The sequence below is a fragment of the Rattus norvegicus genome, chromosome 2 (genome assembly GCF_036323735.1).
Source record: "Rattus norvegicus strain BN/NHsdMcwi chromosome 2, GRCr8, whole genome shotgun sequence".
In the NCBI taxonomy this organism is placed as follows: domain Eukaryota; kingdom Metazoa; phylum Chordata; class Mammalia; order Rodentia; family Muridae; genus Rattus; species Rattus norvegicus.
The window spans coordinates 234,358,573-234,376,219 of record NC_086020.1 but is presented as its reverse complement, the minus strand read 5'-3'; the positions used below and the strand labels follow the sequence as shown (position 1 = coordinate 234,376,219).

The window sequence follows — 17,647 nt, the reverse complement described above, 5'->3', positions numbered from 1 at the left end:
CTTGTGCTCTGCTGTATCAGTCAACTTTCTCAAGAGAGGCAGAACCAAGGGCAACTGTGAGATTTATCTCCAGGACTTGGTCATGCAGTTTTGGGGCTGGGGAATCTGCAATGGGCAGAGCAGACAACAGGAGGGACCCTGCACCACAGCTTGGATCTGAGGTCTCCGTTCTCACTTAGGAGGGACACTCAGTTTCTTTTCTCCAAAGACATCAACGGACCAAAACCCATCTGTGTTAGCTTCCCTCAAAGCCCACCAACTACATTTTAATTTTATTTAAAAACCACCTTCACAGAATACCCACGTGGGTGTTTGAACAGGTACTTGGGTACTTAGGTATCTGTCAGCCAAGTCGATATCATCAGAGAATATGATACGACCCTATCCTGGCATGTGGTGAGTTTTCAACAAATAAATCATGGGTGAAAAAAAATCATTCTTATCAGTGTCACTGAAGTTAAATTAGGCACTTCTATCAATCAGCTTAAGTTGATTTATGATGCGGTGATAAAAGAGGCCAACGTTTTTTATCCATGTGTGTGTGTGTGTGTGTGTATGTGCATATGTGTGTCTCTCTGTGTGTATGTGTGTCTGTGTGTGTGTGTCTGTGTGTGTGTAAGAGTGAGTGTGTGTGTATGTGTGGGGTGTGTGTGTATGTTCGTGTGTGTGTATGTGTATATGTGTGTGTGTGTCTGTGTATATGTCTGTGCGTGTCTGTGTGTGTGTGTGTGTGTGTGTGTGTGTGTGTGTGTGTGTGTGGTGTAGGCCAGAGGATAACTGGTTCTTGCTTTATCTGAGACAGGGCCTCGTGTTTGCCTCTGTGTGTCCCTCCCTAGCTTCTAAGTTTCTGGAGAATTCTCCTGTCTCAGTCTCCATTGTCCTAATCAGGGGCTGGGATGCTCATATGCTACGATGGTGTTTAGCTTTGTGTGGGTTTGGGGTTTGGAGTGCAGGTGTCATACCTGTAGAACAAATGCCTTAATCCCAACCCTCCTAGCCCCAATGGCGTAGCATAAACTGACTAATAGCATAAGATTATAACGGTCTTCCTTTTGCTTACGTTACACGTACACAGAACCTCAGTCACTGCTTTGCTCTGTATCATCCTGAGAAAAAGTCCAACCTCTACCAAGAACTGACTTTAAGACAAAAAATATCTCAGAGGCTTTTGCCTGAATACACACACACACACACACACACACACACACACACACACACACACACACACACACACCTCCTCCCTACCTAATGTCTTCACCACTGTAATTTAAAAGTGGCTTGATTTATGACTATCTCTGTTCATTACCATAAAAGCCCCATCAGACGGTTACCACATGGAACATGCAATTTGGGGAACCTTGAGCCTCTGCCCTTCAACCATGGTCATTCATATTTGGCTCCAGAATAAGCAATCTCTGTCCCCTTTGACAAGACACTTTTCAATGGCCACACCAAGACTCAGCCGCAGGAGGTTGTGTAAAACTTACTTCCTGGGGCTGGCCCAGGACCAGGAAGTTGAGTCAACTTCCAGACAGATTAGGGAGCACCTAAGGTCTGCTGTGATTTGGAGCACAGGCTAAGCATGTGGAGGGCATTGTTTTCATCAGTTAGCTTTCAGGCCTTGCACATTCACGAGCTGCTGTATTATACAAAGTTGCGCTTGCAATGGCAAGCTACTCAATCGCTACTTAATCTTCCCTCAGCTTGAACGGAAGGACGCTTCTCTAGAGCTTCAACACAAGGTGGCCAGTTTAGCAAACATAAGAAAAAGTATCAACAAGGCTAGTTCTTAGATGACAGGATTTACAACCCGGGAGCCCCTAGTACGTGGAAGTTACAGTTGTGTACATTTTAAGGACTTAACCTACAGGATTTAGTGTTTGGGGGTGGGGTGTGACAAGTGCAGGAAAGGCCTCCCCAACTAGGGGATGAAGCTGAGGAGAACAAGTCTGTTACATCCAAACAGTAGGAGTCGTTAATCACGTCCTAACCAGAGGAGCCAAGGTGACTGGAGGGCAAGAAAGGACTAAAATAGAAAAGTATACCTCTGTATTCCTCTAGAGAACCCTGAATCACACACACACACACACACACACACACACACACACACACACACACACAATTGTATTTTTATTTTACTTAATTTTATATATTTTGATGTTCCAATGCCCACTGTCACAGCATTAATAATAACTCTTAATGTCTTTGTTTAAAACACACTGCAAATGCTATAGCATCCCCCAGTGTATGCCGTGGTTTCTTTTGTCAAGTACGCAGCTGTCACTCAGGATTCTGTGCAACTTGGCACTCTCAGGATGGCATTGGGACATTACCAAGGGCAAAGGCTTCCCCCAGCACATCAGATGCCCTCAACTACCACAGCTATCAGATCTCTTACTTGCATGAGACACAGACTAAATCTGCACGTCTTTGGTATAAAGGAGAACGAGGTTTGTGCTCGAAGTGCAGAGGGGCGCTCCAGCTCGCAGGGAAGGGACCTTGAGCCTCACAGGTTTTGCTTCATCTCTGCTCCCACCTACTCTTCTTTCCTTCCCAAGAGTCGAAATACACTCTAACCCCCAAAATTCGTTATTATAGAGGGACATTAAGCCCCAGAAATCACCGAGGAAATGAAACTTAAGATCAGGAGACATCATAATGAATCCATTAAGATGTTTGCAGACAGCAAGTGTTGCTGATGTGGCATGTGGGCAACTGGATGCTGCTCAAGCTTCATGGGATGTAAAAGGGGTCCAGGCAGTTTGGGAAATGTTCTGGCAGTGACCTCAAAATTAAATGTAATTTAAATATAGTTAAAAATAAACTATACACCTCACTGTGAGGTGTTTACAAGAGACCGAAAAAAAAAAAAACCTCATCTAATAAATCATTGTACGTGGACCCTTTGCACAGTTTATGCACAGAAATCTAAACCTAGAAACGACCCAAAGCTTCTCAAAGGGGAAAGAAAAGGAACCAATGGCTAATCCACACCCCGGAGTAGCATTCAATAGCAACAGCAAGGAGGAAGAAATCACAGATGTTCTATGCTGAAAATCATTGTATTTATGAAAAAAATCTACAAGCAAAAGGCTATAGGATATATTCCTATTTATATACAAAAGGCGAACTGATCCTTAGTGGCAAAGAACAAATCAAAGGACTGGGTTATATCTCAGTGGAGGAGTGTTTGCTTAGCGTGTGCAGGCTCTGGGTTCAATTTACAGTACCACAGAGTGAGGCATGAGCCACTGACAGACACGGGGCCCGTTGTAGGAATGATGGAGATGCTGTGTGGTAGCCTGGGGCTGGGTTTTCATGGTACACCCCTCCAGCGAACGATCATCCAGTTAGCATCTTTCACTGTAGTTTCCTGTATCGAGACAGACCTGATTTGAAAAGGTTCTCAGGGTGTTCTGAAACCGCGCCTCCTTTCTCTCTCTGGAAAACGTTCCTCAAGCAAAGATTAACAAAATTATCTCACCGATTTGAGGTCTTCCAAGATAGGAGCTACATATTCAGGAAACCTGGTGGATTACTTTTTTTGGCCACTAGATGGCAGCACAAGCACAGACTGCTCCAGCCACGATGGAAAAACTGAATGCAAAATTCCGCGGGACCTCTGAACTAAGATTTAAGAATGAGGCCATTTACACCAGATGCAAAGGTGTGAGAATTTAACTAAAACTTCTAACCAACACATATGCGGTCGCTCTATTTTATATAGAATTATGTCTAAACTGGGTTTGGTGGCTTAGTCCTGTAATCCTTGTGTCAGAGGCTGGAGATAAAGGATCGCGACAAAGTTGAGGTCAGCCTGGTCTACACAGTGCCTGTCTCAAACAACAAATAATCAGACAGACGGGCACGGTGATGCATACCTCTAATCCAAGAGCTTGAGAGGCGGAGGCAGTGGGGAGCCAACCTGAGCTACCTAGCAAGTTCTAGGTCAGACTCTGGTACAGGAAACCCGCCTGAAAATCCAAACCAAACCAAACCAACCAGCCAACATTTTGAATATGATGTGTTCAACATCTCTTGACCGAACACGTTGAGTGATCCTCACTCTCTGAGAGATGGTGTGCTAGAGGAAAAGCTTACACACACCTCAACAGGAAGCCAGCCACTGGACTCAGCACACACTCACAGGACCGATCCTAGGAGTGCAGGGGGTGTGAGCTATGTTGGACCTTCCCAAACTGAAGGCAAATGTGTATCTATCAAAGTCTTTTGCTGCTGTTTTGGCTGACTTCAGCCTGTGGGGAGCGTGGTTTGCCTTTCCCTCCATTGCTTATTCCATACACATGCGTGCTCATTGGGTTCTTTGACCTCATGGCAGCAGGGGACACAGGAAAGCAGTGGAGGCCTCCCCAGCAAGTAAGTATGATATCCAATCTCCAGTATCAAAAATCAGAGACTGGGGAGATGGGGGTGGGCTGGGGTGCAGCCTGGCGTGCTGTGCAGCGGTACACAGTGCAACCCCATGTTCACTGTTAATGTCTGCATTTCACCTAACACCCACACGACTATCAGACAACACTCCTACACTGAACCCCTAGCCTGAGTGAACTCCAGTCTCTACCAACCATAACAATAACAGTGAGATGGCATCTGAATCCCACAGGTAACCAAACCAACCAACCAACCAACCAACCAACCATCCATCCATCCAACCAATCAACCATCCAACCAACCAACCAACCAACCATCCAACCAACCAACCATCCAACCAACCAACCAACCAACCAACCAACCAACCAACCAACCAACCAACCATCCAACCAACCAACCAACCATCCAACCAACCAACCAACCAACCATCCAACCAACCAACCAACCAACCAACCAACCAACCAACCAACCAACCAACCATCCAACCAACCAACCAACCATCCAACCAACCAACCAACCAACCAACCAAACAAACAAACAAACAAACAAACAAACAAACCACAAAATGGCAGCTCTGTTGGTTTCCCCTTCTTGATGACCTCACCAATGGCCATCACTATATTGTATAAAAGCACTGATTGTAACTATAAAAGTTCACACAACCTGTCTCCTGACGGGACAAGTCATCCAGGGCATCTTGAATCTATATTCTGGGGCCATTTACACAATCACTCATATTTGGCTCAAGATAAAGCCAATTTCTTATCCCTCCTTCCTTCTTTTCCTTGATCTCTCTCTGCTGCCAATACAGAATTGATTCAACTTTTCTGAATTCCTAGGCTCAAGTGACACCTGACTCAAAGCTGGGGTAGCTGGGACTACTGATGTCTTCTGTCTTCCAATTTCTAGTGACTGTAGCTACTTCATAATAAACAGCCTGGCTGGTACAGGATCTCTCCCATGCTCTAAACTGACTTATTTCTCTCCCTCTCCCTTTCCCTCTCCCTTCCCTCTCCTCCCTCCCTCATTCTCTCTCTCTCTCTCTCTCTCTCTCTCTCTCTCTCTCTCTCTCTCTCTCTCTGTGTGTGTGTTAGAAAATGGTGATGTGTTATGGAAGTTGTGAAGGGTCTGATCTGGGAACTGAATTTACAGTCCTCTGCAAGAGCAGCAAGTGTTCTTATGGCCGAGCCACCTCTGTGGACTCCCACACTCTCAATCTCGCTGTGATTTTGTGCAAAGTCTTGTTAAATGGTAGGAATGTTTCAACACATACTCAACTATTTGATTGCTTGGGAGGGGGTGGTAGTGGATCGAATCTCAAATAATCTGCAGGCTTGATTCTTGTTGGTGACTCTTGCCTGGGATGTAGATGAGATGCACTTACAAATGTGTTTTCTAAGAATGCATAATTTTAACTTTTTAAAATCTATTTTTAATGATGGTTTTTAAATGCTTTAACCTCCATTGTAGCCTACTACCCACTAGAGGTAGTGGAAAAAAAGAATATGGGGTAGGGGTGGTGAGTGGACCTGTTGAGAAAGGTTCTTTGGAGTAACTCTCATCTGTGTTGTTTGCAAATTGGCAGTTCGACTTACAAGTTAACAGCAGCAAATCTACTCACAAACACTTCATGGATACCCCAGCAGTCCACTTTGGTAGAGAGGGGATAGCAAACAGGATTCAACAATGCTGACACTACCTAGCAGAGACACCCAGGCCTCAGCCTCAACATGAGTCAGCAGGACAGACCAGGGCCAACAGGAACACCAGGAGAAGTTCTTGGCTATGCCTCTCAAAGCGGAGCAAAGATCAGCAAAGACTTGAGACCAACAAGCATTGTATAACTAATTCTATAAGCAAGCCTAGCTCAGCCTTCATCACTGTCTGTCAATCCCTTTTGATATCCCCTTTAAACATCGCATGTCGTCCACAGGTCTTGCCTCAGCACATGTCTTGCATCAACACATGAATCTGTCTCCATCAAGAGATTTTTGGTGCACTTCTCTCTATACAGTCCTTCTAAAAGTAGCTCAAGAACACAATGTAAGGCGGACCCATACATGTGTTGTTAGCAAAGACTCTTTTATCATGTCTTCCTTCACATGTTTGCTTTAACAGAGCATCCTCTCTCCTGTGTCTGCTTCAGTAAAAACATTCCTTCACAAGCCTACCTTAGCCTTTCACCTATGTCCACCTGATGTTCCTTCAGATGTGTTTGCCCCAGAAAAACACCATCTAAATGACTTTCCAAAGAACCGTTAAGTTTTCACTTCATACCTTAATATGAGTCACATATGTAATCTAACCTATTTCACCAAAGAAAATCACACGCACTTTTTTGCTGTCTATTTGTTTTTTGAGGGAGGATCTCTCTTAGGTAGACCCTGAAATCACAAAGTGTCTCTGCCACTTCAAATTCTAGGATTAAGGCGTGAGCCACCACCCCCAACTCACACCTCTTAGAATCGTAGTGTGATGGTGATGTTGGGCGATCACATTCGATTGCTGGATCCGATTATCTTCTATGTATGGGAGAGGGAAATTTAAGATAAAATTCATATTTAAAAGTTGATTATGTTCTTTAAACTTTTGAAATCTACATGGAAGGGTTGAGAGATTCGAAGGGGGATGAACAACATGAAGGTCCTGATATTCTATCAATTTTGATTTATGAAAATCACAATTAGAGAAAACGCACCCTAATATCAAATGCTCACATTCGAGTACGAATTCACAATGCCATGATCTCGTCTCCCTTGCTTCTACTCTTTCTCTCTCTCTCTCTCTCTCTCTCTCTCTCTCTCTCTCTCTCTCTCTCTGTCTCCCCCGCCCAACCCTCACTGTTCTTATTATTAACCACCGAGTGATTTCAAAGTTGATCCTGGACCTTATCCCATTACATTCCTACTTATTTGGTGAATATCCTTGAGAAAACATCACAATGTCTTTACCATAACTAACAGTAAGTCCACATTCATTTCTCTCTTTAGTTTTTATATAGGTAAACAGACCAGGCTAAACATCAAAATGGACTTCTCACGCCAGAGACTAAGGTGCTTAGCTGACCACAGAGACAGACAGCGGGCGGTGGAGCTTTCTAGACAGCTTGTCTAAGTGAACCGTACCAATGAGTGTGATCAGGAGCTTCCTCTCCCTCCATCCATTCCAAAGAGAAACCGAAACACCTGACACTTATCTTGTGGACCACTCATTTCTCGCCTATCTGACTCCCGTCCCCATATTCCCCCACCCCCGCCCCTAAGAAACTAACTTTGAAACAACCAATCTGCCATTTCTGCTTTTTAAAATTTCTGTTTTCTTTTTCCCATGTACTAGGTCAACTCCCTTTCCTAGGCCCCTGGAACACTTACTCCATGGAATAAAGTATTGCCCAATTCTAGAATAATAGTAACAATACTACTAGTACTAATAAACAACAACAACAACAACAACAATTAAGGCCTTCAAATTAAGACTTTGTGATGTTGCCCTTCAAAAATTTTGGGGTAGACTGGGTCAGGTTCCTGAATGAGGTCTCCTTGTTGCTAGAGAGGTCATAGGTTGTAGAGGTCCCAAGGTCCACATGCTTACATACAGCACCAGAGAAACCAGAACTGATACATACTCAGGCTTTCTTCTTCAGTGGAGGGGACTGACACCTGGAAGGCTGTTCCGAATGCTGTTTAATAACCCGGTGAGCTTTTGCTCTTCTGTGGAACCTGCCTCATCCAAATCCCCCTTATCCTGAGCATTGTTTCTCAGTCAATGGATCCATCCTTATGAAAGAGGTCCCGTGTCCTTTGCAAGAGAGTCTGCTGTTATGCTCGTTACCAACCATCCTTCTACAGGCCCTTATGCTGAACATTGTTTCTCAGTCAATAGAACCCATTTTTGCAGAAGATGTCGCAGGTGCTTTGCAAGAGTTTGAGGCAACCATACGGTAAGCTTTCTTGATAACTGCCACATTCCAGAAGTTTGAACCAGCCCAAGGGCTAACTAAGTCAATGCCTCTTTTGGTTCATTTCTCTGCTGGCAGTAGTAGATTTTGCAGGGATCCCCCCCACAATGGGCCACCCCAGGGTAATCCCTCTAAGGCTGGCTCCCACCTACTCCCCATGCCATTCAGGGACAGAAGCTGGCTCAGCTCTCCCTCCTGTAGTGTGACTCACATTCTGGGTCTGTTTGCTTTTCCATGGCGTCCCCTGCTTCACCGTCAGTTACACGAGACCAGTGGTTCTCAACCCTCCTAGTGTTGTGACCCCATTAACACAATTCCTCAGGCTGTGGTGACCCCCAACCATAAAATTATTTTTGTTGCTACTTCATGCCTGTAATTTTGCTCCTATTATGGGTTGTTATATAAACATCTGATATGCAGGATATCGGATGTGACTCCTGTGAAAAGGTCACAACCCACAGGTTGAGAAACACTGAATTAGGTGAACTGGAGGTCACTGACCTGCACTTTTGTACTTTTGGTCACAGTTGATAGCCTTTGCTAAGCAAAAAGGACGAGCCCACCACCATCCCCAGCATGGCTAAGCCAGGCACAATAAGGTGTCCGATCTTAGGAAAGTGAATATAAACCTATCACACTTTCTCATTAGTAACATTGAGGAACTTATATTCAAACTCATATTGTGTGACCACAGAATAAGAACCGGTAGCATGATGAGCCAAGACCAGCAGGCAGGTGCTCAAAGAACCAGAGTTCTGGTGAGTGATGAGACTCACTCCCTCAGCCCGCATCACAGAATTACTCCTTCTACTAAGACTTTTAACTAACATGAGAAAATACATAAAACAACGTGTCTGTGACAAGCAATACCTACGGCAGAAGTGGAGAGTCTGAGAACTTTCGAAGAGTAAATTGTCTTTATGGGCTTTGCTCTGCAGCCAAGGGAGAAGAGTCTCCTCTGGGCCAAAAGCATGCTAGAGAAAAGAGACATTGAAAGAGGAGTCAATGAGCGAACACCGCACCGCTACAGGACACCTGTGGGTGGTGAAGAGGACAATCTTATATAAATCTTAAAGGGTGATGACAGAGGGATTTAAGTTTATACGTATATCGAAAAATACTTCAGATTTCTTCCCCTTGCTATGCTATGCTGTATTAGGACATCGAAGTTTATAGCGTTAACATTAAACACTGCTAATGCTAACTGAATGCGGGGCTCCCGGGACCACGTGTGGGGTTCCCGGGACCACGTGTGGGGCTCCCGGGACCACGTGTGGGGCCTCACTTCTCTTCTTTAACCACGTGAGTTCTAGAGATCCAACTCAGGCCGTGAAGCTTGGCGACAAGGCAAGCATGTTTGCCTGTAGAGCCATCTCACCAGCAGGGGACACATTTTTGGCAACTCTACTAGCTTTCGTCCCTGCCTCCTTTCCCTTTGGATTCTCTTTCTATTATATATCACTCATTCTGGAGTCATCCGAATGCTCTCCTTCTTTATCTTATAGAAACCTTCACTCAAACTTTAGGTGGAGAGAGTCCAAACTGGGATCACATCCACTGGCTCTGTCCCAAGAGCAGGAACCATGTCATTCTGGACCTCGTAGGGTCCCTCCCCCTCAGACCTTAGGGAACTCAGAGGCGGAGGAGGAGGAGGAGGAGGAGGAGGAGGAGGAGGAGGAGGAGGAGGAGGAGGAGGAGGAGGAGGAGGAGGAGGAGGAAGAGGAACTGTAGGAGCTAGAGGGGTCGAGAACACCAGGAGAACATGGCCCACAGACATCCACTAAGAAGACCTCACAGAGAACTTCCCTTCGTGTGCTGAACATAGTGTTCTTTCTGTGTAATCCTAGCAGCTGTAAGAGTAAAATGGGAAGATCATGTTTGTGCTAGCCTGGGCTAGCAAGACTTTCTCAAAATACTGAGTGACCAGGATGCAGCTCAGTGGTAGAGTGCTTGCCTAGCACAGGCAAAGTCCTGTGTTTAATCCAGAACCTTAAAACAAAAGAAAAACGCTAAAGCCACCTCCCCCTGAATTCCTTTCGAATATACCCAGAGCCTATTTATGGTGCTCTGGTATTCTTAAATAGATGCTGGTATTCTTTTGAGACATCATCTTAGATCTGCTGATGTTCTATTGAAATCGACAATACTGAAGCCATTTTTGCACTGAGATTTGTGAAGATATCCTAAATTAAATTATAAAGCTTTTAGGGCCAGGTATGGAGGGCCTCCTTGGATCCCAGAGCTCTAGAGGCAGAGCCAGGTGGGTCTCTGTGAATTCAAGCCCAGACTGATCTACAGAGTGAGAGCCTATCTCAATATAATAATAATAATAATAATAATAATAATAATAATAATAATAATAATAATAATAAATATAATAACAATCACAATAATAAATCATCGTTATCATCTTTGATCTCATTGTGAACATGAAATTTCAGTAAATAAAAAGATAACTTCTAGAAGTTTTAATATCCAGAATAGATCATTTTAGGAACTAGTCAAATTTCAGTTGTGGTCATCTGGGTAGCAGTCACCAGTAGTAAAAGAACAATTTATAAGCTGGGCCCAGAGGGGAGTGTCTGCAATCCCAGCTACTCCAAAGCAAAGGTGGAGTGTCAGAACATCCATCCCTTAACTCCTTAAGTTTTTGAGACCCAGTCTCAGGAGTCCGGCCTTGAACTTTCTTCGCTGCTGGAATTGCAGGCGTGTGTTGCTACACCTGGCTTCTTCAAACAGGTCCTTGATAAGTGAGAAGCTATGAATCTCAGGTTAGTTTTGAAGATGGGTTTCCTGAACAACCATATTAATAGTCTCCAGTTATACAAGCAGAATTCATTGGGAATTGCTTCTGTATCCATAGGGAACTCCTTTAGTCTCAGGAAAATGCAGGGAGCTCTGGGCAATGAAGCTTCCTGACAGTTCTGCTGCTTAGAACTGGAAAGAGAGTAAGCAGAACTTATCATGCCTTAGCTTTTATTCTGAGACTGAGTGTGCAAGGCACCTGTACCAATACATGGTGTTTCTTCTAACCATCCATCAAATCTTAGATTAGGAAGGGGTGGGACATGGCTGGCTGGGTAGAGTACTTGCTGTGCACACATTAGGACTTGCTTGCTGTGCACACATTAGGACTTGTGTACTGATTTGCACACATGATGACAAGTCTTGTCTATGCAAATGCCAATGCTTTCCCTGGAAAAAGTTCCCCGGTTTCTTCGAACCTAAGGTCGTGCACAAGCTAGGCAAAGCTCTCTAGCTAGCAGTCTTAGTTAAATCCCCAGTTCTTATTTTAATTTGTAGCTTAGTCAAACTGAACTGTCTCCAATTCCTTCTGTAGCTCCAGGCTAGGCTTAGCCCCACCTTTGGCCTCCCAAGAAGCGGGTATAGGTGTAGTTAGCCACCCCGCCCCCGTGATTTTTGACTTGGGAAACACTACTTTGAGGATTAAATATAGTGTGCTCCAAACTTGCTAGAAATAATTAACTTTTTCCATCCTTTTATTGCCAAGTTGGCTTATTAGCTTCTCAATCACCAAGGGGGCAAACCCTCTTTATTTAGTTATAGATTCTGAGCCTGAGAAGCAAGCTAGTTTTCCTATTTATTTTTGAGACAAGGTCTTATACAGCCCAGGCTATCCTCAAGTCAAGGATGATCTTAAACTCCTGATCCTCTGGCCTTCCCCTCCCAGGTGGGATTACCAGCCTGTGTCATTACATCTGGATGGTTTTGATTTTTTTTTAAATAATGTGTTTGCTTGAATGCAATTAACACTGTATATTGATATTCACAGATAAACTAAACACATACATTCAGATATCATTAAATTCGAAGAAAAAAGGTACTTGGCTTTTGGTTTCTCTCTAAGCACAAGGGTCTGTGAAGAAAACCAGAGAGACATAAATCAGGGTGACCCAGCTAATCTAATAATGGCACAGGGTATATTAAATATGAAACCCATGTCAGATACACATGGATCAACAGAAAAATAAAACTACCATTTTATCATCTCTAGGGAGGACTGATTCAGAAGGAAGACTGTGGACAACCTAGAGATCAAAAGTTGAAGAAAAAAATGCAAATCTCAAAGGTAGGCAAAGCATTCAAAAATCAGTTTAAACTCGGCAAAAGTTTAATGTTCTGAACTTACTACTCAAACTAGCAAGTTCCAAACCTGACCCACAGGTGGTGTACACAACACAAAGAATAGTTAGAGTGTTAGTAATTTGAAAAAGTCCAGAATCTTCAGGTATCTGCAAGCTCAAGAAAGACTATCAGAGATAACTCCTCAAAGGGCTGGTGCTAACCAGTGGGTCCCATTTGTTTTCGCCACAGCCACACGCCACACCTGTTAGTCCACTTCTAGAATGTTTATAAAGTTCACGAATTGCAACAGAGGGAGGCGAACAGGGTTCTGGCTTACAAAGTACAAAGAGACGTTCAAGGCCACATGAAGAGGTGAAGCAGGGAAAGAATACAGCCACGTTTATCAGCATAGGAGTTAAGAGGCACCATTTAAAAACAGCTTTAATGCCGCGTGAAAGTGGCATTTCGTGTAAGCATACATTTCTCACAAGAGAAGCTGTATGGCTGCCTGATGTAGGGATTAGGATACAGCACACAGGCAAAAGTTCAAAAGATTTACAGACTGGCTGGCTGCAGCCTGCGGCCCGGAGCAAGCTTCCTGTGAGTCACCTACCCATCAGATGGTGGAGCAGAGTCTATATAGGTGGAACGCAGAATCGAGTTAGTTAGGGTCATGAAGCTCAGATCTGCAGGAATGCTTGACCTTCATACATTACTGATAAGATTGCTTTTGTCTTTTGAAAAGCTCGGAAAATCTCAGCTCAAGCTTCTGTTTTAACTGCTTTAGTTTCCCTCATCAACCTTGAACTTCCGTTTTACCTGGGCTAGGGAGGCAGCTTAGTTAGTAGGGACGAAGGTCTGGGCTCCAACCCAGGCACGGAATAAAACCAGTAGCGGTGGTGTACACCTCCAATCTTAGCACTGGGTGTGTGGGTGTGTGTGTCAGGGGTGTGGGAGTGGAGATAGGAGGATTGAAAAGTTCCTTCGCTACTACATAACTACTTCGAGAACAAAAGACTGTCTCAAAAAGCAAACACAAAAATCTATCACGGATGAACTGAAGTCAGTATTGACCTTGCAAGAGTGCGTTCTAAATACCTCAAAACATACAATCAAGAGTAAGAGGGACAAGGGAGGACTGGGGTCCAGTTATCTCAGAGCCCTTCTTTCTCCAAAGAAAAGCCTGTCAACCCCAAGGTAGACCCTCACAGTCTCCTCTGAGGTCCGACCTCGTAGGAGCGCTCCTCCAGCCCGCCGACCTCCCTCTGGCTCCGGGTTCCGCAAACTCTGCACGCCCCGGGCCGCGTCACCGCGCACCGTGTCCCGCGCCCGCTTACGTCGTTCTCCTGGTTTGAATGCAGCCCTGGCTTTAGTCCGGAGATCGCTAGGTGTCGCAGGGGTCCCTGATGAAAAGCACACGAGGACCCAGAAGCAGATTGCAACAAAAACCTTCCTGAGGATTGAGGGGGCGGGGTGGAGGCGGTGCTTGACTCTGTTCGGGGATTGGCTCGGGCATCAGAACTGAGGATACGGATTGGCTACGGCATTCTCCAATCCTGGAGCTCACTGTGCCAGTGAAGCTCCCAGGCTAGGGGACCCGGCGTGGCCTTGGTTGAGCATCAGGAATCAAATGTAGTGTGGGACTGTTTGGGACAGGCCTGATTTTAAATCTCTGCTGCGTGGATTTGAAGCAGGTTCCGGGTGAAAGACTTTGGAAGATGCTTGAGAGGCTGGCCTGTGCGGTGTGCAAAAGGGCTTGTAGGTGTCTATTTGTCCCCTCTGATGGGGCGAGAGGAGGGAGAAGGATATCTTTCCTTCGGAACAATAAAGTGATGCAGGACCTAATGGGCGGAGGAAGCCACACTGAAGCGGCTAGACACCTAGTAATTAAGGACAAAACCCGGACAAGGAGGGAAAGGATGACCACAGAGACACTGCTTGGGACTAGGGTGGGGGCTCTTTTCGTTAAGAGCAGAGCTTGAGGGTTAGATTTTCTTCCTCTTGCATTTAAAGGAGTTTAAAGTGTTGGAAGTCATGAGAGTGGCTGGACGCTGTGTCCTACAGCCTGTAGGAGAGAGCAACAGCAGGTGGGATGGTTTGGATCCCTGTCCTTGCCACAGTGAGCCAGCTGCCTCTGTTTTGTCAAGAACATTAAATGAGCTCATTGTAAGCGATGGCTCAGGGAGGCCGCCGAACTGAGCTACCCGTGGGTGGGAAGAAACATTTTAAGCGGGAACATGGAAAACCCTTGTGCGTTATAAAGAAAAACTGGTAGCTGCAGTGTGTGTGTGTGTGTGTGTGTGTGTGTGTGTGTGTGTGTGTGTGTGTGTGCGCGCGCGCGCGCGCGTGCGCCTACGCGCGCACGTCCCCATGTGAATTGGAATAGCCTGGAAGTTAAGGGTACAAGGGGAGGGGTCTGGAAGGACCTGTGGCTTTGGTAGGCACCATGTAGGCAAGTGGCTTTTCCTGGCAAAAAGAAAGTTTCACAGGTCCCTGAGGAATGAGGGTGAACTTTTGTCTCCCTGCAGTTCTACAGCGGAGCTTGAGGTGAGACAAGACTCCATTTTGAATCGAGTCAGTGCCCACTTTTGGGATTATTGCAGTTTTCTTTTTTTGGACCTAAAACTCAGGATGATCCAGAATGGATTTATCTGCCAGTTGGTGTTCTGTTGATACTGCTGTGGTTGGATTGGGAAACGTCACAGTTCATTTTGAAGGTTTTTTTAGGTCAAGTGGCTGCCCAGTCACTTTTCTTTCTCTTTTTTCTTTTTTACATACAACCATCACAGTAAGCTGCTAGTTCCTTATTTCAAAACACAGGATATGCTTCATGAACACTGTGTTCCTAGTTTCTGATATAATTAAACTGACCACATGATGGAATGCCACCTTTATTATTTCTTTGACTTGCGGTTTCCTTGCTAGTTAGAATGTCGTCTTGGTGGCTGCAGCCCTCTTGGAGCAAAACATGGAATCTATGAGTTGAAGCTTTTTGGTTTGTTTGCTCTTTTGGTTTTAAGATAGGATCTCACTGTGCAACCTTGACTGTTTTCACTACTTAGCTCAAGTTGCCTCCAAATTCAGACACCCTTCTGCCTCAGCCTCCAGAGTGCCAAGGGATCCAGGCATACAAAGCTTTGCTCAGCTTCTCAGTAGTAAACCACTGCTCCCCAGCTAGGCAAGGACAGTGATGCTGGCAGTAATTTAAATGTTTCAAAAGCCTTAACAGAAAGTGTGCACTTACCCACAAAAAGGTTGCAAAATTACTCTGTATCTTTCTGTCTCGGTTCACGTATATTCTCTGGATTGAAATTCAGTTTAGCTGCTAGCATTTGCAATTTAAACAAGTCAAATCATCTTCGAACTGCTGTTTCAAAAGGAAGAATGAATGTTGACTTTACAGATCATAATGGTAGGAAAAGTGATTGAAGTTGTGGGGTGTATATGTAGATAATGATCATCAAAGGTGTCCTTGGGGAAAGTTCAATATAGCTTTCCAGACATGGGTTCGCAGCACAGCTCCCAGCTAAGCATCAGAAGCCATGAACACAGGCAAGCCTCTGTTGGGAAAGAACCCAATGGGTACACAGGGAAGCCAATGCTGGGTGGAATCCCAGTGTGAACACAGGCCAACATCTGCTGGGTGGGAACCCAGTGTGAACACGGCATCTGCTGGGTAAGAACCCAGTGTGAACACAGGGAAGCCTCTGCTGGGTAAGAACCCAGTGTGAACACAGGCAAGGCTCTGCTGGGTGGGAACCCAGTGTGTATCTACAAATAAAGCAACAGATAGTTTTGTATTTAGTTATATATATAAAAGAACCCACTGCGAACACAGGCAAGCTCCTGCTGGGTGAGAACTGCTCTTTGATGAGGTGTTGGTCCTCTTTTTTCCCGTGACTTTGCCTCTGGAACTCCTGGTCCACATCCACAAGAGTGCATGTAAACTTTCAAGGGGTGCAAAGAGGCTGAAGATTCTCAGTCCCTCGGACTGTCCATGAGGACTTTCCTCTTGCTTCCTCTGTCTGTCATGCTGTGTAAAGTCACTGTTTTATGCTCTTTGCACATTTGGGCCCTGAGGCAGTGTTAGTATATAAGTCAGCTCAGGTTCTATGGGTTCTTAAAGGGTGGACAGTACTGAAACACTTTGTGTAATGTACATCAGGAGCAAGAGGATAAATGTACGTCCAACCCCCGAAATGCTCTTGTAATGTGCAGCAATCCAGCTGTAAACACGGAAGGAGAAACATCAGAAGAGCAATCTGGATGAGCTAGCTCTCGGGTTTAAAGGTTTGCATGTAGCAAACAACAATAACAACAGCAGCAGCAGCAGCAGCAGCAACAACAACAACAACAACAACAACAACAACAACAAAACAACAAAAGACCATGTTCTAGGGAGCATTAAATGTTAATGCTCACAGGTAGTAATGAAAGTGTTCGCCACTAGATGGCGTATGCCGCTGTCTGAATTTTATGTATTGTAATTGGTGCTTCGAGTCAGGAAATAAATACTGCTTGCTGAGTTAGAGACACGTCAATAAAGATGTGTTTGGATGGTATCTTAGCTCGACTTTTACTCCTGTCAAGAGAAACCATGACCAAAGCAGCACTTATAAAGGACAGCATTTAATTGGGACTGGCTTACAGGTTCAGAGGTTCAGTCCATCATCAAGGCAGGGCAGCATCCAGGAAGAGGTGGGGCTTGAGGAGCCGAGAGATTTCTACATCTTCATCCGAAGGGAGACAGGAGGAGACTTCCAGGCAGCAAGGACGAGGGTATTAAATAAAGCCCACGACCACAGTGACACACCTACTCCAACTAGGCCACACCTCCTAATAGTGCCACTCCCTGGGTCAAGCATATACAGACCATCAGAGATGCATTCGGTGGGCTTTCACACTTCCTGTCTCGTTCACCCCCTATTTTGGATTCTTTTCTTGCTTTTTCTCTACTGCTTGTTGTCTGGTTGGGGAATATATTTAAGAAGTGTTAGGGAGATGCGATAGCCCGTGGTGTTAGAGCAGCTCCTTTCTAAATCAGAAAGAGATGCCCCTCTCTTGTAGGGCGTTTAGTTTTCTATGAATATGTGTTTATGATTTTTGTTCACTACTAGACACTTACCTACTCCCAATTCTTTTATGTTTATTCTTTTTATTTTATGTGTAAGAATGCTTGGCCTGCATGTATATATGCATGTGTATCATGTG

The 17,647-nt window shown here is 44.9% G+C and overlaps 1 protein-coding gene across 7 annotated transcripts in view; it reads right to left on the bottom strand.

Annotated features, from left to right (window-relative positions):
• The window catches only part of Kyat3 (kynurenine aminotransferase 3), a 45,341-nt gene extending 31,427 nt beyond the window's left edge, over window positions 1–13,914 (bottom strand). The window contains exons 1-2 of one of the 7 annotated variants that reach the window (XM_039102971.2): window positions 13,666–13,868; window positions 9,225–9,324 (exon numbers count right to left, since the gene is read on the bottom strand). In XM_039102971.2, coding sequence (XP_038958899.1) covers window positions 9,225–9,323 — 99 coding nt within the window. In that variant the 5' untranslated portion in view covers window position 9,324; window positions 13,666–13,868. 7 annotated transcript variants of the gene reach the window in all.
• Window positions 13,915–17,647: the final 3,733 nt, after the last annotated feature.